We start from the raw sequence: 26047 nt of genomic DNA on the forward strand, positions 1-26047 counted from the left end.
AATGGATATATTTACATGGAAGTCTTCACATTAAGATTTGAGGTCTTTAGTAATTCAAATGGAGTATGAGCCAACTGCAGGAGTGGATGGGTGAGATTCTGTGGGCTGTGATGTGCTGGAGGCCAGAGTAGATAATCAGGATGGTTGTTTCCAACAAAGTCTTTATCACTCACCAGCATCATCTACATCAACAGCTATGCATTGGTTATGTATTTAAGGTGTATGTTAGCGAGGAATGGGATGTTTATTGTCATGATAAAAACAAAGTTGTAAAGCAAAGAACTTTAAAAGCATAATCTTTAGTCTATTTAACAGTAATCACAATGCCAATTAGTTTAGCATAAAAGCTACAGAGTTAGCAGAAAAAAAGGGTATGTACCTGAACATATAACACTAGCATCTCCATGGTAACCACATGTCTGCGGCCAGCTTTCAAAAGAGCAATGCCACAACACATCTTCAGAGCCAAAACAATTCACGTTAGTCATCCAAGGCCTTCCCCAGCCTTCGCCAAAATAGTTATCTCCTGGAGTAGCAACAGGCTCACCACAGCCCAGTTGCCTGCACACAACCTGTGCATCGTTCATGTCCCACAGATCACCACAAACTTTTACCCGGCCTCCAAAGTAAAGGATTTCAATACGGCCTGCACAGTGGTTTGGCCCATTGACAAGTTCCAGAAACAGCTCTGTGAAAGACACAAAACAATTGTTTTTAGTGTATGTGTCCATTTTCACATGGGGATGTTTTATCATTTTTGGCTTATCAGTTAAAATTTGACCCGTTACTGGCAATGCAGCACCGATAATTGAGAAACTACACCCTCACCCCCTCCTTTAGCTCCTGGCTGGCCATAGCACTGTCATAGTGGATGTGACTGTCTCAGATAAAGATCAAGGATTGAGAGGTCACCCGAGAAGTCCCACCAAATGAGGAATGTTGGGACCTGTGCTGCCAATGCTGGGTGCTGGGCTTTTCCTTGGAATGAATGGGAGACTTTGGGCTCCAGTACTCGGAACCATCTTTCCCATGCTTGACATTCACTTTACATTTCCAGGGCTTCAATTTCACTTTCATTACAGTCATCATTAAATTCACAGGGCAGCAACATTTTCCAAGCCAGAAAAGAGAAAGTCATTAGCCTAATACATACCACTGTAAATTAAAATCAGTACAAATGTAAAAATAATATATGTAAACAGACTCACCATCACCCACAGTGCCGACTGAAAAAAAGGAAACAATACACACTATATCAGTACGACATACTTAGGCTTTTAGAAAGCTTTTCTCTTTTCCTATATAACTGCAGTAACTCCTTCAGAAAGGATAAATGTTTCCATCATCCAATGTTGTCTGGCACTAAAAAGAGAACTAAAAAGAACATCACATGGGGTCCACACTGTGTGTGCCACAAAACACCACTCATGGTGCTGACTATGCCCTTGCAAAAGGGGGAAATTATGCCAAGGTGTGATAGCGACCTGTTCTTCTGTGACTTCATTATTTCCCATGAAGGCTGCAGCCTCCAAGACTGTGGTTGCAAATTAGAGCAGTTCTGAATTCAGAGTCCTGCAGATATTTGCTGTCCCATATGAAACCCTCCTTGGGGATCAGTCCCTGAGAAAACTCTCTGGTCGCTACCAGAGCTGATATAGTGATGGATATCATGGTACTTTCCTTAAGCATTCATCATCTTATTTTCAATCCACATGAAAATACTTATCAATACTCACTGAAGCATGCAAGGAATATTTCTGAGACAGTGACCAGATGTCTTATATCTGAGTCCAGGCTATGGGAGAGAGTTTGCTGCAGGAGATGATGTGGGAGGGAGTTTGGATGTGGGAGGGTGTGCGGGTTATGAAAAGGAGTTTTGAGTGTGGGGTGCAGGCTCTGGATGCAGGAGGGAGTCAGAGACCAGTGTTTACCTCATGCAGATCCTGAAAGCAACTGGCACACTCCTCTGGAAATGGCTCTTAGGTGGGTGAAGGGGGCAGGGGATCTCTGCAGACCATAGCCCGCAGTCACCACCCCCACAACTCTCATTGGCCGATGGGAGCTGCGGAGTAGGTGCATGGGGCAGGGGTAGCATGTGGAAATACCACAGCCCCAGGATGCTGCAGGGATGGTGCGCCCCATTTACAGGACAGAATGGAGTCAGCAGTCCTTGGCCTTTTTAAATCACCTTGACCCCTGGGAATTGCCCCATGTGCCTCCCCCCGCCCTTATTTGTGGGTCTGATTTCTATAACCCCAATGTTGATACACAGCTGCACATCATCATTCTTTCTAACCATTCTTCAATTCGTTTTCAATGCATGTGACAATAATTAGACCTAAACCAATATTAACTAAAGTGTGCAATTACTATTTCTGAGAGAGTGAACAGATATCTTTCTAGAGTCCACATATATTATATATACTGCCCTCTTCTACTCATTGTGTTAATCAAAAACAGTGATGAGTGTCTTCTTCCATGATGTATTCTTCACAAAATCATGTGGTTCGAAGTTATTACTATTATGGGTTGTGGTTTTTAGTCAACCTGTTAAGCAGTTTCACTTCAGTGAACATGGTAGTTTTACTATAAAGTCATAACTACATTTCCAATACAGATACAATATAATGTCCCATAAAATAGATCAAACATTAGTAAAGCCAGTGTAAGGTAGGACTTACAAGTTGTTTCTGTGGTTGTCTCTGTTGTGGTGGTCTTAGGAATTGAAGTAGTAGTCTCTTCTGGAAGAAAACAAAAGCAAATTAGAGAGGTCTGTGTTTATAAAAGGATGTCAAAGTTCTTTATTGCTCAGTATATGCAAATTCTTATGAGCCATTTTGATATTTTAAACTGCTTTCCTGAACACCCTTTTCCTTTGATTATTATTGAAGCAAAGTCTTTCTTTCTTGGTTGAGCTGATGACATGGTGTGACAGGGCATCTGCCCCCCACTGACCCTTTAATGGTAGAACTGAGAGAGGAAAGCCCCACAGCTGATGTTGATATTGCCAATTAGGGCCCAGCTGGGGTTGTATAAATAAGGGTTCCTTGAGGAAGGAGGACAGACACACTCTTGCTTTAGCTGAGGGAACAGAAGAGACCTGGCTGCCAGCAAGCTGGAGGCTTCATGAAATAGGGCAGTGCTGGGAAAAGGCAAGCAGAGCTGGGGAGCTCTGGCCTGATCTCACTTCCAGGCTGCAAGGACTGAGGCAAGCCCTGAGTGTGCTAAGGCTGCAGGGAAATAGCCGGTGATAGGAAAAGGGAGCCAGTCCACACCCCCTTCCCAATGATGAGCAGCCATTTCAGACTGCAGTTTCCCCCTGAGGTAGAAGATAGATGACAACTGGTGGGTCACTGAGGCAAGGTGGATGTAGGGGAATTTGGCGTCCTGGGAGAGGAGGATCCCAGAGTGCAGAGACACAGGATTGCTGATAAACTTCCCCTCCTCCCCCAGAAGGGGGATGAGAGTCTATTGTAGTGGGCACTGCAGAAGTGCAGTGTTCTGAAGAGAGTGCTGGGGTCCAGGAGCAACGCGAGTCTAGAGTGAGGGCAAGGGGAGACACCAACCAGAAGGAGGGGCCCAGTGGGCTGATAGGAGCTAATTCCCAGTGCTACCAGCAGGGACACCATGGTGATGAGTCGTGCCCCGCGACACATGTGTATATAGTGAAGGAATTTTCTTGTTTATTTTCTTTATACAATTAATAGAATGTATAGATGTCTTGTAAATCGTTCATCTACTTCATACTGGGTAATTTGAGGAATGTCCCAAATGGTCAAGGAACCTCTCAGCACCAGATCCCCTGCTAGTGCTAAATGCTACAGATACATTTACTTGGGTGAGCTATACCAATTTAAATAGAGTGATGATCCGGATTAAACATTATTATAGACCTCAACATATTCAAAGTAAAGTAATGTCCCAGAATCTACTGGAAGAAATCTTTACTTTCAATTTTCTACAAGTTAAACAGGAGCTTATATAGATATGTAGTTCCTGTGAATTCCATTCCCTCAACTATACTATTGAGAACATCAGCTTTTGCTGTATTGCTTGAGGAGCACTTGCTACAGTACTTATTACAATTTCTGTACCCACACCAAAGAAAATAGAATTTTCAATGCCTACCGTGAAGGCCAATCCTTTCAAAAGATTACATTGTTTCTTTTTTCAGCAATATGAAAATGAAAGGGGTTGCATCTACATAAGAACTTAAGAATGGCCATACTGGGTCAGACCAAAGGTCAATATATAGCAGTATCCTGTCTGCCAATAGATGCCCCAGAAGGCAGGAACACATCAGATAATCATCACATGATCCCTCTGCTGTCACCCATTTCCAGACAAACTGAGACTAGGGACACCATTCCTCTTCTATCCTGGCTAATAGCCATTGGCTAACCTAATCTCCATGAATCTACCTACCTCTTTTTGAACCCTGTTCAAAAGTCCTAGTCTTCACAACATCCTCTAGCAAGGAGTTCTACAGGTTGACTGTGCACTGAGTAAAGAAAAACTTCCTTTTGTTTGTTTTAAACTTACTGCCTGTGAATTTCATTTGGTGACTCCCTAGTTCTTTTATGGTAGAAATAAGTAATAACTTTCCCTTATTCACCTTTTCCACACCAGTCATGATTTGATAGACTTCTATCATATCCCTCTTTATTCTCCTCTTTTCTAAGCTGAAAAGTTCAAGTCTTTTCAAACTCTTTTTATATGAGATCCGTCTAAACCCCTACTCATATTTGTTGCCATTTTCTGAACCTTTTCCAATGCCAATATATCTTTTTTGAGATGAAGAGACCACATCTGTATGTGAGTGTAAAATGGTTTTATATAGAGACAATAAGATATTTTATGTCTTATTTGCTATCCCTTTTTTAATGATTTCTAACATTCTATTTGCTTTTTTGACTGCTGCTGCACATTGAGTGGATGTTTTCAGAGAACTATCCACAAGGACTCCAAAATATCTCTCTTGAGTAGTTGTAGCTAAATTAGTCCCCCATCATATTGTATGTATAGTTGGGATTATTTTTTCCGATGTGCATTACTTTTCATTTATCAATATTAAATTTAATTTACCATCTTGTTGCCTAATCACTTAGTTGTGTGAAATCTTTTTGAAGCTCTTCACAGTCTGATTTGGTCTTACCCATCTTGAGCAGTTTGGTATCATCTGCAAATTTTGCCTCCTCACTCTTTCTCTAGATGATTTATAAATAAATTGAATAGTATTGGTCCCAGGACAGACCTTTGAGGGACCCCACTAGTTACCTCTGCACTTGGAAAACTTACAATTTATTCCTACCCTTTATTTCCTGTCTTTTAACCCATTATCAATCCATTAAAGGATCTGTCTCTTTTATCCCATGACAACTTAATTTACTTACGAGCCTTTGGTGAGGGACCTTGTCAAAAGCTTTCTGGAAATCTAAGTATATTATATCCAAGTATACTGGATCCCCTTTGTCCATGTTTGTTGAACTTCTCAAAGAACTCTAGTTGATTAGTAAGGCATGATTTCCCTTTACAGAAGCCATGTTGACTTTCCCTCAACAAATTATGTTCATTTAAGTGTCTGACAATTTTATTCTTTACTATAGTTCCAATTAATTTGCCCGGTACTGATGTTAGACTTACTGGTCTGTAATTGCTAGGATCACCTCAGAGCCCTTTTAAAATATTGGTGTCATGTTAGCTATCTTCCAGTCATTAGGTACAGAAGCTGATTTAAAGGATAGGTTACAAACCACGGTTAATAGTTCAACAATTTAAAATTTGAGTTCTTTCAGAACTCTTGGGTAAATGCCACCTGGCCCCGGTGACGTATTACTATTAAGTTTATCGATTTGTTCCAAAACCTCCTCTAATGACACCTCAATCTGGGACAATTCCTCAGATTTGTCACCTACAAATGACAGCTCAGGTTTGGGAATCTCCCCAATATCCTCAGCCGTAAAGACCGAAACAATGAATTCATTTAGCTTCTCTGCAATGACTTTATCATCTTTGAGTGCTCCTTTAGCAACTAGATCATCCAAGGGCCTCACTGGTTGTTTATCAGGCTTTCTGCTTCTGGTGTACTTAAAAAACATTTTACTATTACTTTTTGAGTTTTTGGCTAGCTGTTCTTCAAACTCCTTTTTTGCTTTTCTTATATTTTTACGCATAATTTGACAGTGTATGCTCCTTTCTATTTTCCTCACTAGGATTTGACTTCCACTTTTTAAAGATCCACTTTTTTTCTCTCTCACTGCTTCTTTTGCTTCGTTGTTAAGCCACGGTGGCATTTTTTTGGTTCTCTTACTGTGTTTTTTTAATTTGGTGTATACATTTAAGTTGGGCCTCTATTATAGTGTCTTCAAAAAGTAGCTTGCAGAGATTTTACTTTTGTCACTGTACCTTTTAATTTCTGTTTAACTAACTACTTCATTTTTGAGTAGTTCCCCTTTCTGAAATTAAATGCCACATTTTGGGGCTGCTGAGGTATTTTTCCCACCTTAGGGATATTACATTTTATTACATTATGGTCACTATTTCCCAGCAGTCCAGTTATATTTATCACTTGGAACAGATCCTGTGCTCCACTTAGAACTAAATCAAGAATTGCCTCTCCCCTTGTAAGTTCCAGAACCAGCTTCTCCAAGAAGCAGTCATTTAAGGTATCAAGAAATTTTATGTTTGCATCCTGTCCTTAGGTGATGTGTATCCAGTCACTATGGGGATAGCTGAAATCCCCCACTATTACTAAGTGTTTATTTTGATAGCCTCTTTAATCTCCCTTAGCATTTCATAGTCACTATCACTGTCCTGGTCAGGTGGTCAATAATATATCCCTAGTGCTATATTCTTATTATTGGAGCATGGAATTACTACACATAGAGAGTCTGTGGAACATTTTGGCTCATTTTAGAATTTTACTTCATTTGAGTCTACATTTTCTTTCACGTACAGTGCCACTCCCCCACCAGCACTACCTATTCTGACCTTCTAATATATTTTGTAGCCTGGTATGACTGTGTCCCATTGATTGTCCTCATTCCACTAAGTTTCTGTGATGCCTATTATATCAATATCCTCCTTTAAAATGAGGCACTCTAGTTCACCCATTTTATTATTTAGACTTCTAGGGTATGTCTAGACTACATGGCTCCATCAATGGAGCCATGTAAACTAGTTTACCCAGCCTAGACAAAGAAGTGGGGATTTAAATAATCCCCACTTAATTAAAATAAACATGGCCACCGCACTGTGCCAACGATCAGCTGATCTGGCACAGCGCTGCAGTCTGGACGCAGATCTGTCGGCTGGGGAAACCTTTGCCAACAGATCCCTTATGCCTTGTGAAATGAGGCTTACAGAATTGGTCGGCAAAGGCTTCCCCAGCCAACAGATCTGCATCCAGACTGCTTTGCTATGCCAGATCAGCAGATTGTCGGCACAGCACGGCGGCCATGTTTATGTTAATGAAGCGGGGATTATTTAAATCCCCGCTTCTTTGCCTATGCGGGTAAACTAGTTTACATGGCTCCATCGACAGAACCATGTAATCTAGACATATCCCTAGTGTTTGTATATAAGCACTTTACAAATTTGTCACTATTTATCTGTCTGACATTTCCTGATGTGTTAGATTCTTTTGCATTTGATTATGTCTTATCTGATCTGACCCATACTTCTATCCTCTCCTCCTGACTAGAACATAGAGAATCTCTATTAATAGACCTTCTGCTAAGAGATGTCTCTATCCAATTCATGTGCTCCTCCACACCGGTTGGCTTTTCTAGCCCCTAGTTTCAAAACTGATCCACAACCTTTTTAATGTTAAGTGCCCGCAGTCTGGTTACATTTTGGCTTAGGTGGAGCCCATCCTTCCTTTATAGGCTCCCCCTATCCCAAAAGCTTCCCAAGTTCCTAATAAATCTAAACCTCTCCTCCCTTCACCATCATCTCATCCATGCATTGAGAGTTTGAAGTTCTGCCTGCCTACCCGGCCCTGCGTGTGGAACTGGAAGCATTTCAGAGAACACTACCATAGATGTCCTGGATCTCAATCTTTCCTAGCAGCCTAAATTTGGCCTCTAGAATTTCTCTCCTACCCTTCCCTATGCCATTGGTACATATGCGTACCATGACCACCAGTTCCTCCCCAGCACTACACATAAGTCTATCTAGATGTCTTGAGAGACCTGCAACCTTTGCACCAGCTCTGTCGAGTATATACTAACAGCTCCTTTGAGTATATTCTTAATAGTAACACCACAACTTCTTGTATAGCTGTACTATATACTTGTTGCTTGAGCTTCTGTCAATTATACATGCATTGTAAGTAAACTTAAATACTGAATTACAGATGCTAAGAGATGCTCCATTTAGCTAATAGAATCTATTCTGCCAAGTACTGAGGAGTTTGGCTTTGGCCCAGCAAAATATTTAAGCACATGAGTAGTCTCATAGACTTAAACAGGATTATTTATGGGCACACATTTTAGCCTGTGCTTAAATGTTTTGTTGAATTACAGTCAGATTCCTCAGCATCTACAGGATCAAATCATTTACATGACAAAGTGTAAATCTTGAATTACCTGTTTGTGGAGGTGCTGTTAGTCCAGAACCTGTTGATGTAGAAACATCAGATATTTTAGATATGAAATTCTCCTATTGCAGGTGTCTTTCACTGAGGATTTCATGTTTAAAACCAACAGAAAAATCTTGGTTTTTAAAAAAAAAGTAATTATATTAACCATTATGATATTGGTCTGGGAAGAAAATTCTTACATATATGAATCAAAATAAATCACACAGAAGTAAATGGAGAAATATTCCCTATTCTTAACTCAGCTGAAAAAACTTCTGACCTACACACACCCTAGATAGTTCAAAACACCACTCAGCTGTATAATCTACTTCAACAGCTAATTACATTTCCTTTAACATAGGGTTTACAGATTTAAAGCACATTTTAGCAAAAAATGTCACAAACTGAAAGGAAATGGTAAATCGAAAGCTTTTTAAAAAAACTCTTTACTCTGTTTTACCACAAATGCAAAGCTTATTTTCTCAGTATAAAAGCCAGATATGCAAGAAGAAAGACTACATACCTGCACATATGACACCAGCATCTCCATAAAAACCACATGAACCATATGCGTATTCATAAGGGCAATGCCACAACACATCTTCAAAGCCGGAACACTTCACTTTAGTCATCCAAGGATCTGCCCAGCTTTCACCAAAATAGCTGTATCTAAGAGCAGCAACAGGCTCACCACAACCCAGTTGCCTGCACACAACTTGCGCATCCTCCGTGTCCCACAGATCACCGCAAACTTTTACCCAGCCTCCAAAGTGAAAGATTTCAACCCGGCCTGCACAGCGGTTTGGCCCATTTGCAAGTCCTAGAGACAGATCTGAGAAAGACACAAAACAATGCCTTGCTAGACAATTTGTCCATTTGCACATGGAGATATTTTATCCTATATTGACCACGCAGTGCCATTGATTTGAGAAGCTAGTCCCCTCCTGCCTCTCCATCGCACTATCCGAGTAGAGATGATTGTCTCAGCATAAAGATCAAGGATTCAGAGATCAATGTGGCTCACTCAAGAACTCCCACTAAATGAGGAATATTGGCCCATGCTGTGAAATCCACTTTACATTAACAGAGCTTCAATTTCATTACAGTATAATAAACATGAAATTCACATGACATTGTCCTTTTCCAAGGCACAAGACAGAAAGTTGGTACCTATGTACATAACATTGTAAATTCATGTAAGTACAAATGTGAACAATATGGTGTGTAGACAGACTCACCATCACCCATAGTTTCAACTGAAAAAAAGCACATAACACAAAATATATTAGCACGAAATACTTAAGTGTCAAGGAATATTTTTCTTTTTTCTTGTCTAAATGTAATAACTTGTTCAAAAAGTATACATTTTTCAACCATCCAATGCTGTTTGTCACTAAAAAGAGGAGTAGGGAAAACTTCATATGGGCTCTACATTGTGTGCACCACAATACAACCCTTATTGTGCTCTCTATACACCTGTAGGAGGAGAGGTTTATGACTAGCTGTGAGAGAGGCTGGTTGTTCTGTGACTACATTATCTCTTATGAAGAGCTGCTGCCTGAAGAGTTAAAGTGGCATCTTAGAAGAGCTCTGAATTCAGGCTCCTGCTGATATTCCCTGCCCTATGTGACAGCACTTCTCAGGGATTAGCGACTGAAAATCGGTGGTCTCTATAATTATAGTGGGCCCATTGCTACATATCACAATACTTCCTTAATCATTCATCATTCTATTTTCAATTTGTGTGACAATACTTAGGTTCTAGACATACTAAGTGAAGTCTCCAAGGAATATTTCTGGGACAGTAACCAGATATCTTATATCTGAATCCAGAAATATGAAATCCCACTTCATTGTCTCTGCCAGAAATAGTGATCAGATTTCTTTCCTCTGATGAATTCTTTCAAACTAATGCTGCCCACGGTTATTATTCATATGCTTTGTCTTCTGCAGACATCATGCCAGTAATTTCATTTTAGTGAATGTTTAATAAACTGTAAAATTCTATTCCACATTTTCTGTAAGTGAGTACAATATAAAAGATACACAATATTTGTAAGGATAAAAATAGAACTTACAAGTGGTGGTCATAGTTGTAGTAGTTTCTGGAGTGGTTGTAGTGCTCTCTTTTGAAAATGACAAAATTGGAGACTTTTTTAATAAGGACATAAGAATCCATTATTTTACTGCTTCATGAATGCACATTTTCCTATTAATCATTGTGCTGTTGTAAATTACTTCCTTGGGAGCCTTTTTGGGGTTTTTTTATTATTGATGCAAAAAAAATTTCCATTTTTTAGCATGAAATGACACGGGAATCTGATCTGGCAATTTTTGTATGCCCTGGGTTTTTATACGGTAGTTACTCAAGGTTGTAAGAGGACTTGTAAGTTTATTTACAATAGGATAATTTGCTGAATGCCCCAATAGGAAAAAAATCAAAAGGGCCACTCCTCTTCTGATGTACATTAGTGTGGATTACTAAGCAATCTGACTGTGGATTCATTGGCTTGAGTGGATTTACATCCATTTATATCAACTGAGAGGTCCCTTCAGTCAGAGGGCGTATAGAGTCAACCATCTGGGGAGCTAATTGTGAGGCTTTTTTTAAAAATGAGTATAGATAGCAGTTTTGCTTGGCTTTTTTCCATGTCATCTGTTTTAATCATGCCACACAAGCAGACTAGTCTTTCAAAATGACTCCATGAACAACGTTGGGATAATATGTGAAGAAAGTGCTCAATCAGCATGTCTCTCTGGCCGCAACGCACCCCTGACAGGCCAGGGATAGGACACAAGAGACTTCACATACTCCCTGATTGGCCTGGGGGCAGGAAGCATGCAAAACTCTCTCCCCTCCCTCCACTCCCCCACCAAAGGTGCACGGCAGCTAGAAATAAACTCCTGCTGTTTTTTAAAAGCTGGCGTGTCTCTCTAGCTGTCACGGGCTCTTGAGGGGGCAAGGAGACTTTACATACTCCCCCGTCCCCAGACCCTGATTGACCTGGAGCTGGGGGAGTAGCAGGGTGGCCACAGGCTGAATCCACCAGCTTGGTGGTATGGATCCGGCCCGTGGAGAGTCCTTTTCCCAACCCTGGGCTATAGTGCTAGTGAGTAGCACCCATTCTAAAAAAGTCCATAGCATGTGATGTGAGAAAATTTCTGAGCAGGTGTTAGAGCAAAATTGACATGGATACAAATTCTGACTTATAGGTCTACCAATCTACGAGTAGCATCTTACTGCTACAGGTTGGACTTCGCTAGTCTGACACCCTGGGGACCAGGGAAGGTCCCTCCCCTTGTGGCCGGGCTGCCCCCACTGCTGCCTCAGCCCCCCTCTGCTCTCTCCAGGCTCGCTGCTGCCAGGGCAAGAGTGCCATAGCCACAACTGCACAGCCGGGGCAAAGCTCCACAGCCGCCTGGCTCTGCGGCTGGGGCCAGAGCTCTGCGGCCAGGGTGGAGGGATGGAGCTGGAGCTCCATGGCTTGGGCCAGATCTCCCTGTCTGCCGCTGGAGTTGGAGTTCCCGGCTGCTGGGGCTAGAGCTCCCTGGCTGCTTCTGGGGTTGGAGTTCCCTGGCCGGAGCTGGAGGTCCACAACAGTGGCCAGGCTGGAGTTCCCTGGCCACTAGGGCCAGGGAGCTCGGCTGGGGCCAGAACTCCCCACCATGCCGTCCATCTTCCCTCCCCACCTATACACACACTTTGGGCTCCCAGATGTGTCACCAGTGCCCCAGTGGTGCGCCTGCCCCGCCGCCGACCTCCCTGTTTCTGGGCTCTGTGGTCCATGCTGGACCACGGATGTTACCAGACCAGGGAGTCCCAGTTAAGGGAGGTACAACCTGTAGTCCCCAATTGAGGGAAATTGTAAGTGCAGTGCTGAGGGGGACCGAAGAATAATGTGTGACTTTTCACAACCAACTATAAACTGATCATTTCTAAAGACAAGTTTTACATAAGCAATTTCTCTGCTCTTTAAATTTACACTTCTTAGAACAGCTAATTCAATGGGCTACTCTCAAATGTCTAAATTAGGAAGCAAGAACAAAAAGAGATTGCATCTATCAGCTCCTTTGAGTAAATTCTTCATAATTTCTTATCTATCTGTATCATATGCTTGTTGCTACAGCGCCTGTCTCTTATACGTGAACTACGAGCGCATTCAGAACTAAAGTACAGATTCCAGAGATGTGCAGTTCAGCATAGAAAACCTACTCTGCCAGGTACTGAGCAGTCTGGCTTTGGTACTGCATAATATCTGAGTACATGTGTGGTCTCCCAGACTTCAACGGGAGTATTTATGGGCACACACTTTAACCTGTGCATTTAGCAAAGCATTTATTAGAGCCAGATTGTTCAACAGCTACAGAATCAAGTCCGTCATTTCATGACAAAGTATGAATCTTGAGTTACCTGTTTGTGGAGGGGCTGTTAGTCCAGAACCTGTTGATGGAGAAACATTTGACATTGTAATCATGGGACATTCCTGTTGCAGGGACCCTTCACTGAGGAGGTCATGTTTCAAACCAACAGAGCAGAAGTATGAAATGCCATGTTTTTTAAAAGTTAATATTACTAATCATTACAATAACTTTACAATACAATAATATTCTGCTGTCCCTGATTCAACCCAAATTCCACTGAACTTAACGTAGAAATATTCCATGACCGTAAGGGAGTTCAGATTGGGTGCATGGAAATCCAACAGATACAATTCCTGACCTATACATCCTTTAGATGGTTCATGATGCCACTCAACAGTACTATCTACCTCAACAGTTAATTACATTTCCTTTAACATAGGGTTTACAGATTTACAGTATGTTCAGCTATAAAATGTAAAGTATACTGGAAGAAAAACTGTAAATCAAACTTTTAAAAAAAAATATCTTTAGTCTATTCTACCACAAACATAAAGTTGACTTCCTTAGTTTAAAGCCAGATATGCAATAAAAGACACTACATACCTGCACATATGACACCAGCATCTCCATAAAAACCACATGAACCATATGCGTATTCATAAGGGCAATGCCACAACACATCTTCAAAGCCGGAACACTTCACTTCAGTCATCCAAGGATCTGCCCAGCCTTCACCAAAATAGCTGTATCTCAGAGCAGCGACGGGCTCACCACAACCCAGTTGCCTGCACACAACTTGCGCATCCTCCATGTCCCACAGATCACCACAAACTTTTACCCAGCCTCCAAAGTGAAAGATTTCAACCCGGCCTGCACAGTGGTTTGGCCCATTTGCAAGTCCTAGAGACAGATCTGAGAAAGACACAAAACAATGCCTTGCTAGACAATTTGTCCCATGGAGGTATTTTATCCTATATTGACCCCGCAGTGTCATTGATTTGAGAAGCTAGTCCCCTCCTGCTTCTCCATCGCACTATCCGAGTAGAGATGATTGTCTCAGCATAAAGATCAAGGATTCAGAGATCAATGTGCCTTGCCCAAGAATTCTCACTAAATGAGGAATATTGGCCCATGCTGTGTGCTGGGATTTTCTGGGAATGAATAGACGTCACTAGGCATTAGCACTCTGAACCACCTTTCTCACAAAACAATGCCTTGCTAGACAATTTGTGCTAGCCCTGGAATTCCCACCAAATGAGTAATATTGGCCCATGCTGTCAATGCTGGGTTCTGGGAAGAAATAGGAGACTTTGGACTCCAGTAGTCTGAATCATCTTTCCCAAGCATGAAATCCACTTTACATTAACAGAGCTTCAATTTTATTATAATCAAAATCAAATTCACAGGCTCATTGTCCTTTTCCAAGCCACAACACAAAGCTGGTACCTATATACTGTACATAACATTGTAAATTCATATAAGTACAAATGTGAACAGTATGGTGTGTAGACAAACTCACCATCACCCATAGTTTCATCTGAAAAAAAGCACATAACACAAAACATATTAGCACAACATGCTTAAGCTTCTGGAAATATTATTTCTTGTGATAAACCATATAAATAAACATAGTAACTTGTTCAGAAAGCCTACATTTCCCCGTCCCGCCCCTCTCCTTCCCATCCAATGCTATTTGGCACTAGACAGAGGACTTGAAAAAACTTCATGTGAGATCCACACTCTGTGTGCCACAGAACACCCCTCATGATGCTCTCCATACCTATGCAGAAAGGGAGCTTTATGGCAAGCTGTGAGTGTGGCTGGTTGTTCTGTGGCTACATCATCTCCCATTATGAGCCCATGCTGGCCAGGGAGCAGGGCTGGGATGGAGAGAAAAGGCCCATACCAGCCATGGAAAGGGTTCAAGTAAGGTGGCCATTCATCCTCTTTTAGAGGACAATCCTGGTTTTTGCTTCTCTGTCCTCTGTTGATATGGAACAGGACACCTGTATGTCCGCGATTGTTTTCTTGAGACCAGAGGTAAAAGTAAGCCAGTGCATCTTGGTGTGGCACTCTGGCAGGAGACAGCTGGCCAGCTGAGGTGCTCAGCTGCAGCTGCTCCCCACTGGGCTGAGCTCCTGGGGCTCGTCGTGCTATGCCGCAGGTAGCCAGACAGGTAAAAGAGGCTGGTTGGGGTGTACGTGCCTCCCTGTCTGGGACGCCCTACACCCTAACTCTCCCCACAGTATCCTTTTCAATAAAATGATGTAAATTAGATGTATCGAAAATGCAAATGAAGCTGGGATTTGAATTTCCCACACTTCCTTTGCATAATGGGGGCCGCCACTTTTTTTTTTAAATGGGGCTTTTTTGGGGGAAAAAAAAAACCTGGCAGAGGTGTGCAGGATCTTTCAAAATGGGGCATTTCTGTTGACAATGCCCCGTCTAAACTTCCATTTTTTTCGAAAAGCCCCATTCTGAAAAAAGCGGCAGCCGCTGTTATGCAAACGAAGCACGGGATATTTAAATCCCGGCTTCATTTGCATTTTCAATACATCTAATTTACATCCCTCTGCCGACAGAGGGGTGTAGTTTAGACATACCCTCCCTGAGAGGAAGAGGAAGAAAAGCAGCAGCAACCTAATATGTGCTGCTGCAGGCATCCCCCTGGCTACTGAAATGGCACCTTTGCGCTCCCTGTATTCACTCCTCCACCTCAAACCCTGATGCCTGAATCACCTACACCCCCTGCCCAGGGCCCCCCATGCACAAAATGCAATTAACCTCTATTCCTGAGGTAATTTGATGGCTGCCCTAGGGTTTGGGGGAGAGAGAAAAAGCTGGAGCTGTCTAAGGGGGACTGAAGGCAGAAAGGCGGCTTGTGCCAGCCAGGGGGAGGAGAGAAAGGCCTGCTGGATGGGACCCCCTTGTCCTGAGCCCCTCCTCATCCTCCAACCATTGCTCTTCCACCCACAGCCTTCTGCCCTCCTCCACACGCACCCTAAGCCCTGCCCTGACTCCTGCACACACACCCTACCCACCAGCCCCCTGCCCTGAAGGCCCTGGGCAACACCAGGTCAGCCTTCTGCAATCACGAGGCTACTAATTGCATTTTAGGGAGTCTGTTTGATAAACTGTAAAATTCTATTCCACATTTTTTGTAGGTGAATACAATATAACAGATACAATATTTGTAAGGATAAAAATAGAGCTTACAAATGGTAGTTGGCTCTGGTGTCGTCGTTGTGGTAGTTTCAGGAGTGGTTGTGGTAGTTTCATAAAAAGATGTAGTGCTCCCTTTTTCAGAAAAGGACAAAATTAGAAAATTGTTTTAATAAGGACACAAGAATCAATTATTTTACTGCTTCACATATACACATTTTTCTATTAACCTTAGAGATGTTGTCAATTACTTTTCTGTAAGTCTTTTGTTTTTACGATTATTGATGCAAAAATGTATTTTCTTTTTTTGCACAAAATGATATGGGAATATGATTTGGCAATGTTTGTATGCCATGGGTTTTTATTAAATAACTACCCAAGGTTGTAAGATGACTTACTTGCATGTTGTTTATTTGCAATGGGATAATTTGCTGAACACCTCAATAGCCCCCCCCCCCAAAAAACCCTAAAAGGGCCACTCTTCTGATGTAAATTAGTTTAGATCCATTGGCTTGAGTGGATTTACACTGACATCTCTTCAGTCAGAAGGAACATGGAGTCAGTCAACTACTTGGGTGAGGGGGTCAGTTGTGAGACTTTTTTAAAAAATGTGTATAGATAGCAGTTTTGCTCAGTATTTTTTCACATTATCAGTTTTTCACACAGGCAGATCGGTATCCAATGTGCAAAATGATCCTATGAATAGCAACATAGGGACAAAATGCAAAAAAAATGACCATGCCAATATCAGCACTGCCGCACAGAGGATTCATTTCCTTTAGAGTTCATATAGCTCAAGATAATATGTCTTGATCCTGGAGCAAATGAGCAAACAGTAATGGTAACCAGCAGACAGGGCAGCCAGCTAGATCCAGCTGGGAGCATACTGCACATCAAAGCCTGCTTGTTTTTGGAACTTCCTAGGTTGTATTATACATGCTGAAGTGAACAGTGCCCATAGACTATTTGGTCATCTTCGACCCAGGAAGGGGTGTAGCACCAGGCATGTACTCTATTTCAACCAAACAGAAAGCACTGCATCTCTGCCACCTAGGTCCCTGAATTGGCTCTGCACAACCCATACTGCACGGCTGTGTCTAGACTGGTAAGTTTTTCCGCAAAAGCAGCTGCTTTTGCGGAAAAACTTGCCAGCTGTCTACACTGGCCGATAGAATTTCCACAAGAACACTGACATCCTACTGTCTGAAATCAGTGCTTCTTGCAGAAATACTATTCTGCTCCCATTCGGGCAAAAGTCCTTTTGTGCAAAGCTTTTGCGCAAAAGGGCCAGTGTAGACAGTTCAGATTTGTTTTGCGCAAAAAATCCCCGATCACGAAAATGGTGATCAGGGCTTTTTTGCACAAAAGCGCGTCTAGATTGGCATGGACGCTTTTCCACAAAAAGTGCTTTTGTAGAAAAGTGTCCGTGCCAATCTAGATGCTCTTTTCCGCAAATGCTTTTAACGGAAACCTTTTCCGTTAAAAGCATTTGCAGAAAATCATGCCAGTCTATACGTAGCCCAAGGCTTTTTCTAAATAGAGCTATGAAACCCTTAAGTAGCGGGAACATTTCTGAGTGCAAGGAGTGCTCAGCTCAGACAAACACAATCTGCCAGGGATGTGAATAATACAAGCATCTGGAAGAATGAAACAGTAAGAAAAGTGCAGCTGAATAGGGCACACGCGTGGAGATCACACGCGAAAGCTCTGGACAAATAACAGGACTTTTGATAATGGAGGTAAGTTAAAAGAGCCGAACAAACAAAAATGAAAATCATGGAAACCTTAAAAGCAAAAAGACATGAGCTAGAAGGTGTGTTAATGGGAAAGGATTTGGACTTAACAGACATCACTGAAACCTGGTGGAATGGCACAAATCAGTGGAGAAGGTTTAGTAAGGAGAGATGAGGCTATAGTGTTACTTGGTAGCGCCCATTCTAAAATAATCCATAGCATGTGATGAGATAAAATTTCTGAGTACGTTATAGAGCAAAATTAGCATGATCACAAATTCTGACTCCTAGGTGTACCGATATACTAATACAGGTTGAATCTCCCTAATCCAGCACTCTCTGGTCTGGCAACATCCTTGGTCCAGCATGATTTTAGTTAGTGGGATGTCCACTTATCATGGGTGTGGCCAAGTTTCCTGTGGTCCCCTAACGTTTGTTTACAGCCACTAGTCCTGGCTCTCAGTGTTCTGTGCTGTTATTTAGCCCTAATTTACCCCTAAATTTTTCTAACATCCCAGTAAGCAGTGAAAGTGTTGGTAATGCTGCTAAACAATACTGACCTCCCGTGATTCAGTAAAGTCTCTGGTTTGGTACTAGTCAAGGAAAATGATGCCAGATTTAACCTTAGAATAAACTGAGTAATTTTTAAATATATTTGAAAGAGAAATGGCAGAATTGATAGTGACATCGCCCCTTGGTTAGTTTTTCATCAAATGCCAGGTGCAGTATTTTGCCATCCCAGTAAACCTTGTTGCACGAGGGATAAGGGATGGCTCGAAATACTTTTATTTTGAAATCTGGCTCTGTGTAGATGCGCCAAATTTCAAAATAAGCTATTTCGAAATAAGATACATAATTTGCGCTATGCAAATTGAGTATCTTCTTTAGAGTTTAGGATGCTGTGTAGACACACCCTAAGAGTCCGGTTGCACATTAAAGACCAACAATTTTATTATGGCATGAGATCTGATTAGTTGTAACTCACTTAAAGGTGATGCCATAATAAAACTGTTAGTCTTTAAAGTACCATCAGATTCTTTGTTGGTTTGGGGTTTGATGATTTATTTTGAATGAGCGTCTTTCATGGCTCTAAAAGGGTTAGCTCCACCTTGTGGATACATTTAAAAAATATTATTTATCTGTTATAGTGTCTTCAAACACATTGTTAGCTTACCTGAAGAGCTTACAATATTAGCTAAGACAAGATACAAGATGTTGGTTTAACTGATTCAAATACTGGAATTTAAAATTTGCAGAGCTCAGTCCAGGGTCAATGGCCACAGCACATTTCCCTATTCAGTATCAAATACAACATTCTTTAAATTCACTTATCTAGGGCCACAGTTGGGATTACTTGGGGCAAATGAATGCAGAAATTGGCCAAATGGATTTTATGGAAAAGTTGTTGTTCTCTCTCACCAGGAGAAGTTGTTCCAAAGAAACATCTCTCATTCACTTTAACAGAGGTTCTATAGAATTTAATAGAAAATTATACCCTATCATTTTTAACAGTTCTAAACATTTAATAGGGATTTATAGTCCTGCTAAAAAAATCTATACAATGATTCAAAAAGGACATCACAACTATTATATTATATAATTTTTACAACAGTCTCTAGCAAATTCTACTATATTCCCATAGAATTCTGCATCCCTGTAACGTTTTCCATATGGGATATTTAATAAGTACATTGCACTTACAACCAAGGCAATTGTATAACAACGTTTTCATTTTGGTAAGGAAAACATTCCCCATCCAATAATAACCTTATAGCATGATCAGTTGGTTCACAGTTGCCAAATCAGACATTCTACATTGTTCACTATACTCATACCCAGCCAAGTTAAAAGGGTGGTATGTGTCCTTTTGTTTTTATTTAACTGACCAAGAAAGAATGACTGAATCAATCTTATGTGAGCTTGAAAATAAAAAAAAATGGATCAACTAAATTGTACCAAAATTTCCCATAAATAAAAAGGTCAACTTGAGACTAAACTTGAAACTCTCCCCCCTCCCACACACATAGTGAAAAATGTGTCAGCTCCAAGGTATTTTCATCTGTTCACGGATTCATCGGCCCAGGTGAATGCCCTACACACTGTGCTCAAGATTAAGGGTACGTCTAGACTACACACTTCTTTCAAAAGAAGCTTTTTAGAAAGAATCTTTTGAAAAAGCTTCTTTCGAAAGAGATTGACAGCCACAACTTTTTTCAAAAAAGCGATTTGCTTTTTTGAAAGAGAGCACCCAGGCAGTCTGGATGCTCTCTTTCGAAAAAGCCCTGTTTGCATTCAAGAACGCCTTTTTTCGAAAGAGCTCTTTTGAAAAAAGAAGTTCTTCCTCGTAAAATGAAGTTACCAAGGTTACCGTTGTTAAAAAAACGCCATGTTCTTTCAATTTAATTTCAAAAGAATGTGTCGGCAGTCTAGATGCAGGTGAAGTTTTTTCAAAAAAGTCCACTTTAAAAAAAAAAAACCTGTAGTCTAGACATAGCCTAAGTGAAACAATGTACCTGCTGTCTCCTCAACTTTCCACTCACTAAATATTTCCATTAGGAATGTAATTCTACACAGCTACTCACTGCTACCTTGGTGAGAGGTGCAAAAAATAGAGGTGCCTGAAATAGCCAAAGGCATAATGCATAGAGAACAGTGCACATAATCTCTCCTGGGTCCTGGGAAGCAGTAGTGAAGGGACTGGGCAGTACAGGGGAAAGTTGCGAGAAACACAAGAAGAACAGAGAAAGAAAGGTGTCTGAGTCAAGACCTTCAGATATTTGGGAGGCCAGCCATCTGTGTAGTGGGGAGCACAGAGATAGCTCAGATCCTAAAAGTGGTAGGCTGGAAGAAGCTCCAGATTAAGCAAAGGGCATTAGAGGCTGAGCCCGGGCTATAACCTCTAAAGTCCCTGTGTTCTGGGCCAGCCCCCCCTGGCAGGGCAGGCAGGAGGCAATTCTGTGTGCTGCCATTCATATTCCTCCCTCACCCACCCCTCCATCTCCCACCTCAGCTGGAGCCATGTCACCACAAACATTGGGAAGCTCTGTCCCTGCACTGTCCTCACCTGGAGGCTTTGCCTTCACAGCTCCCATTGCCTGGGAATCATGGCCAATGGGCGCTGCAGGACACAGTGCCTGTGGGTGAGCATAAGGACAGCACAGGCTGTGCAGAACCACCTGTCCCCGCTCCCTCACCAAATGGGAGCTGTCCCAGATAAACGCCCTGTACCCCAACCCCTGCCCCAACCCTGAGCCCTCTCCTGCACTCTATGTCCCTAACTCCCATCCACACTTCCTGCTTTAAGCCTGCTCCTCCCTTGGCCCCAGCCTAGAGTCTCCTTCTGCACCCCAAATACTTCACCCTCAACCCCACCCCAGAACCCACATGCCCAAGTTGGAGCCCTCACTCCCTCCTACTCCCAACTTCCGAACTCAACCCACAGCCCACTCCAGCACACTGAACCCCTCATTTTTGGCTCTGGAGCCTAGGAGACCTCACAAAATCTGATAGCCCTGGGCCACGCAGAAGATTTAATCTGGCCCTGGCTGGAAACATACTTTGTTAGGGAAGAAGCCCAAATTCAAAGTTATTCTGAAGAAACTGCCTTGTCTTAAGGTCACTTATAGGATTAAAAGATTCATCCTTACCGCTTTCTCATAATCATTCATAAATACAGTTACATACATAAAAACACAAGTTATTGCTCACTTGCACTTCACAAATCTCATTTTACTAAGGGCCTGATGTAAACAGAAAAAACGATTATGCTGCTTCACTACTAGATCTGAAGATCACCCACATTGTTTCCGGACGTTATATCACATGAGCTTTACAGGGCTGTTTAGAATAGGTTGGTTCAAACATTTTGAACAGGCTACCTAAACTAATCACAAGCTAACAAAAAAGAAAACCACTAACAAAGGGGAATATGCCAGCAATATAGTTCATTTAACCCAAGTACACTATGATAATGTCACAATTCTATTATTACATTTTGTTAAAATATGTTTGGTGAAATGTAACCTGCATTATTCGCTGTGCACCTAAAAGTATTACTTTTGAAGCACTTGAAAATAAATGTGCATTTTCGCAAGAGATTCCATAATTCCTCCATAATTCACACTTTGAAGACAAAATTTTGGAGACAATAAATTGTTAACTTATAGGTGACAAACTGACTTGATTTTAATTGTTGTACCAGCCACTAACACAAAACATTAGGTGGTGGGAGCAAGGTTAATTCCACAATAATAAGCAGTTTATTTAAATGGCTCATATAATATCAAACAGTTAACTAATTTGTTTTGTTCACATGTTGCAACAGAATGGAGCTGTGCTATCCAATGAGGCCATACATTGACACTACCTTTAATCTTTGCACAGAGCTCCCATTAGTGTGACTGGGCATTCTAGATGTGGACACAGTGAAAGTGAGCAAAAGTTCTCTCTAAATTTTTGTAAGAATGACTTTGAAAGAATTGGAGGCATTTTACCTGCGGCAGGCTGCAGAGTTCCCAAAATTGGCAGAAACATCCAAACGAAGATCATTGTGACACCCATCGTGTGAGGACTTCTTAGGAACGGAACATCAGAATTTATAGGCTGTGACTATGAAGGGGTGTGTCTTAGCACTCTGCTCTGCATGTACAGTTAATCAATACCAATTCATTTCAGTCATAAAGGAAAGTGTGTTTAATTTGTTCTGCTTTTCAGTTTATGTTGTAACCTCCTGGTCTCCACCAGAAGATAACAGTTAACAATAGCAATTCATATTTCCTTAAGGAGAACTTTCAACATAAATTCTCCCACATAAGTTTAACTCATGTATGAATCAAAAGTTCTCTTTTTGTCTCTAGAGTGGATTCAGGTTCTTTATTCTTCCCAGCTACTGCTGGTGGCATGAAAGGGAGAGAATCTTTGGGACAGTAAGAAGGAATTTTTTGTGGTGTTTGAAAGGCCAATCCGTTGTCTGCAGTACGTAATTTATTAATATGATTGAGTCACAGCATCACAAAATACTGCCAAATATCTGTATCTTTTATTAGTGTCTTATTGACTTGTGACATTTTAGTTCTCTCAGGCCAGTAACAGGTTCAGTCACTGTTTGCCTTGTAATCCTGAGTGTTTTATGAATGTGCAGTTTTGGGTCCAGAGCTGTCACCCTAGCCACCTGCCAGCAATCCACTAGCCTCATGCTGTCTAAATGAAGCTAAAAGTATCGTCCAGCCCAAAATTCACCCTAAATCATGGTATGGCAGGAACCAGTGCCTCTGTCTGGTCCCTCACAAAGAAAGTTGCACATTTGCTGCCTTTACAAAGAGAATAAAATACTCCATGCGCTTAGTTTTTTGGGACCATAGTTTATGCAGCTTACATAGCACAGATGATTTATAATGAAAGCAAAGTAAGTGTATTAATCAAAGAACAAGGATTAAGTGAAACAAAGTACAAGGGATAAATGTAGAGATCATTACAAGCAAATAAAAGTGAAACTATGCTTCTAAAAGACCAAAACTTAATCTAGCAAGATACAGTCCTGGTTGAAGATGGTTTTTCTCACTCGCACCTCTCCTTTCCAGGTTTTCTTTGACCAGAGCCCATCACAGAGATCGAATTGCTTGGTTCTTTTGCCTCCTTAGGTTAAAAAAAATGGAAATCTTCTTCTGATATCCCCAAGGGGAATGTCTGTGTTTAACAAGTCAGGAAGTCCTCAAGGGGTTTCAGTCTCCTCTCTCTCTCTGGGGTGCAGGAGTCATGTAAATGCTGTCTCTTGAGTTCAGGATCACGGCTGGCTTCACTTCATCACATTGTTTATTGCTCATATGTAAGCAGAGGTAAACCCTCATTCTTTTGTTTAGAACAGACTGGTTTGGCACCTTTACCTAAGCTAGATTGTCTGGCCTTAAACACATCATAGAGAGGGCATTCATAACTTCATATAGAACATTAACACATGCATTTTGCAATATTAATTCTCAGCAGGTTATTTCTTGTTATAGGCTACTCTATACAACCTTTGCTAGATGAATGCCATAAAAACAGAGTGCTGGGTGTAGCAAGTTGGATGGTTCTGATAAGTGACAGCATGCCCTATGCCAGTGAGCATCTAGTGGTCTTAGGAGCTCACTACTGATATCATTTTAGTGCGAAAACAGACTTGGAACTATCTGCTTGGCTCCCCCACATTTTCACAACTATTCTCATGAATTCTTTTGTGCCTGATCTATGTCAGACACAAATTCAGTACAGAGTGGACAACAAATTCAGTTGTCTTCACAATTCATGCTTTCAAAGACAATTGATTGTTACAGGGCATAAGCCCCATTGGCCCACGAATGACAGTGAGATACTAAAAATCATCACTGATCGAGCAATGCAAAATGTTTGCAGTAAAATCTATAGCCAACAAAGTCATCTCTCTTTGGTCTGAGTTTTGACTTGAATTTGTAATTTAAAACATGTTTAGTGAAAGATTTGCTAAACTTCATAAACCTTTCCAGAGAACCTGGACCAGCTGATTTCTTTTTATGAAGTTGTGGGAAAATTTGTGGATTTTACACAAAATCAAATGAAAATCAGGTTTTTAATTAGACTATATGTTCACTGAAACCTGAAATGTAGTGTAGAAAAGGAGACATTGAAATGAAATTTTAAAAATATCTTGTATGAATTCCTCATGAGGTTGTGCATAGCTATAATCACATTGTCAGCTTAAATACGGATTTATCATACCATTAGACAAGACTGTACAATACCCATCTATTATACTATTTGCCAGAATGTCTATATTGTGTTTCTATAACTTAAATTTGTTTTAATAAAGGTAAGTTGTTAGCCTCTCTCTCACTCAACTCCCAACATGAAGAGCCAATAGACTGATTTTTCATCTGGTCCAATTTGACCTGCAGGCTTGCAATGGCACTACCAGGAATTAAAATTCCTGCTAGTATAGTTCTCCAGGTTATTGTCACACACAAGCTTCCATATCATTACACAACCTCTTTATTTTTGAGCACTTCTTATCTTAAGATAAGATATCTTAAGATATTCAGTTTTACAGGACATTTTTTGCTGTCCGCCAACTCATTCCCAAAAATTTAAATAAATTGAGAATCATTTGCACAGATCACCAGAGGGTTATGAGGGTCAGAGGTGGCCTATGGACCACATGATGAGAAACCTTGTTGTAAATGTAGATCATGCAGAATTATGGCCTGAGTCAGACCCTGAGATGGTTATAAAATTCAACTAAAATCAACAGAGATGCATTAACATTAGCTGGAGATCTAGATCCATTTATACAGAATTTGCTTGGCTTTTTTGTTTTGTTTTTTATAATGCAGTATTCCCTAGCTGATCATGGTAAAAAATGGTTTGTGGACATTTATTTGAAATCATGGTTCTTTGTTTCTACCATATTTTACAGTCTGCTCATATATGGATTTGGGTTACAATAATGTTCAGTAAATAAAGTATTTCTTGAGGACTCAGAAAAATACTAGGTTCCTACTGAAAAACATTAAGATACTGTCTCTGCCCTTAATAGCACAGACTGAATTCAACAGGATAAAACAATCAAAAATTATAAGGAGCAAAAGAGGAAGATACAAACATTATAGTGAAAAGAACATGTTTGCACAATTAATGAGACAATATACAGCTTGTTGGTATTGTACATTCAGGCTGTTTTCTTCTTTATTACAACTCATGCATACCAGATAAGTGGAAGTAAATATTTGAGAGAGATCTGAACGTGGTAAAGGATGTTGCTTGGCAAACAGACTTGTTAAGGTTTACCAAAGGGGAACAATAAAGAAGGCACAAAACAAAAGTCAATGAAAGGAACAAAAAAAAAAAAAAAGCATAAAGGGAATGGGAAATGCGAAAGGCAAAGTGTCAGAGAAATGAAAACAAGCCACAAGGAAAGCTTAATCTATATGTACTAGGAGACAAACAAGGCTATGTTTAAAACTTCAAGTAAATATGATGCTGATTATTCTGTGCTCAAATAAATATTTTCATGTGAATAATGAAATTCATGCATGAACAAGATCACTACTTACAATTTCCCCATTTCAGACATTTTGACAGGAAAAATAACCAATACTGAGAGGTTTTGCTGACCTATCACACATTGGTTAGTGGAGCAAAAACAACTCACAGCACAATACTTCTCCGAAACTCTTAAAACTATTCTGAATAGCAATTA

General features: G+C 40.9%; 1 protein-coding gene across 2 annotated transcripts in view; it reads right to left on the reverse strand.

Moving 5' to 3' along the window:
• Nucleotides 1-22423, reverse strand: part of LOC106732019 (scavenger receptor cysteine-rich domain-containing protein DMBT1-like) — a 43061-nt gene extending 20638 nt beyond the window's left edge. Inside the window, exons 1-12 of one of the 2 annotated variants that reach the window (XM_014573714.3) lie at nt 22332-22423; nt 16160-16240; nt 14463-14480; nt 13547-13855; nt 12993-13022; nt 10660-10707; nt 9820-9837; nt 9105-9413; nt 8589-8618; nt 2682-2741; nt 1209-1226; nt 380-688 (exon numbers count right to left, since the gene is read on the reverse strand). In XM_014573714.3, the coding sequence (XP_014429200.3) occupies nt 380-688; nt 1209-1226; nt 2682-2741; nt 8589-8618; nt 9105-9413; nt 9820-9837; nt 10660-10707; nt 12993-13022; nt 13547-13855; nt 14463-14480; nt 16160-16240; nt 22332-22398 (1297 nt within the window). In that variant the 5' untranslated portion in view covers nt 22399-22423. The remainder of the gene's footprint in view (nt 1-379; nt 689-1208; nt 1227-2681; nt 2742-8588; nt 8619-9104; nt 9414-9819; nt 9838-10659; nt 10708-12992; nt 13023-13546; nt 13856-14462; nt 14481-16159; nt 16241-22331) is intronic. The other variant, XM_075935328.1, reaches the window with a different exon arrangement.
• Between the last annotated feature and the right edge of the window lie 3624 nt (nt 22424-26047).

This window comes from Pelodiscus sinensis, chromosome 8, assembly GCF_049634645.1.
Source record: "Pelodiscus sinensis isolate JC-2024 chromosome 8, ASM4963464v1, whole genome shotgun sequence".
Classification (NCBI taxonomy): Eukaryota; Metazoa; Chordata; order Testudines; family Trionychidae; genus Pelodiscus; species Pelodiscus sinensis.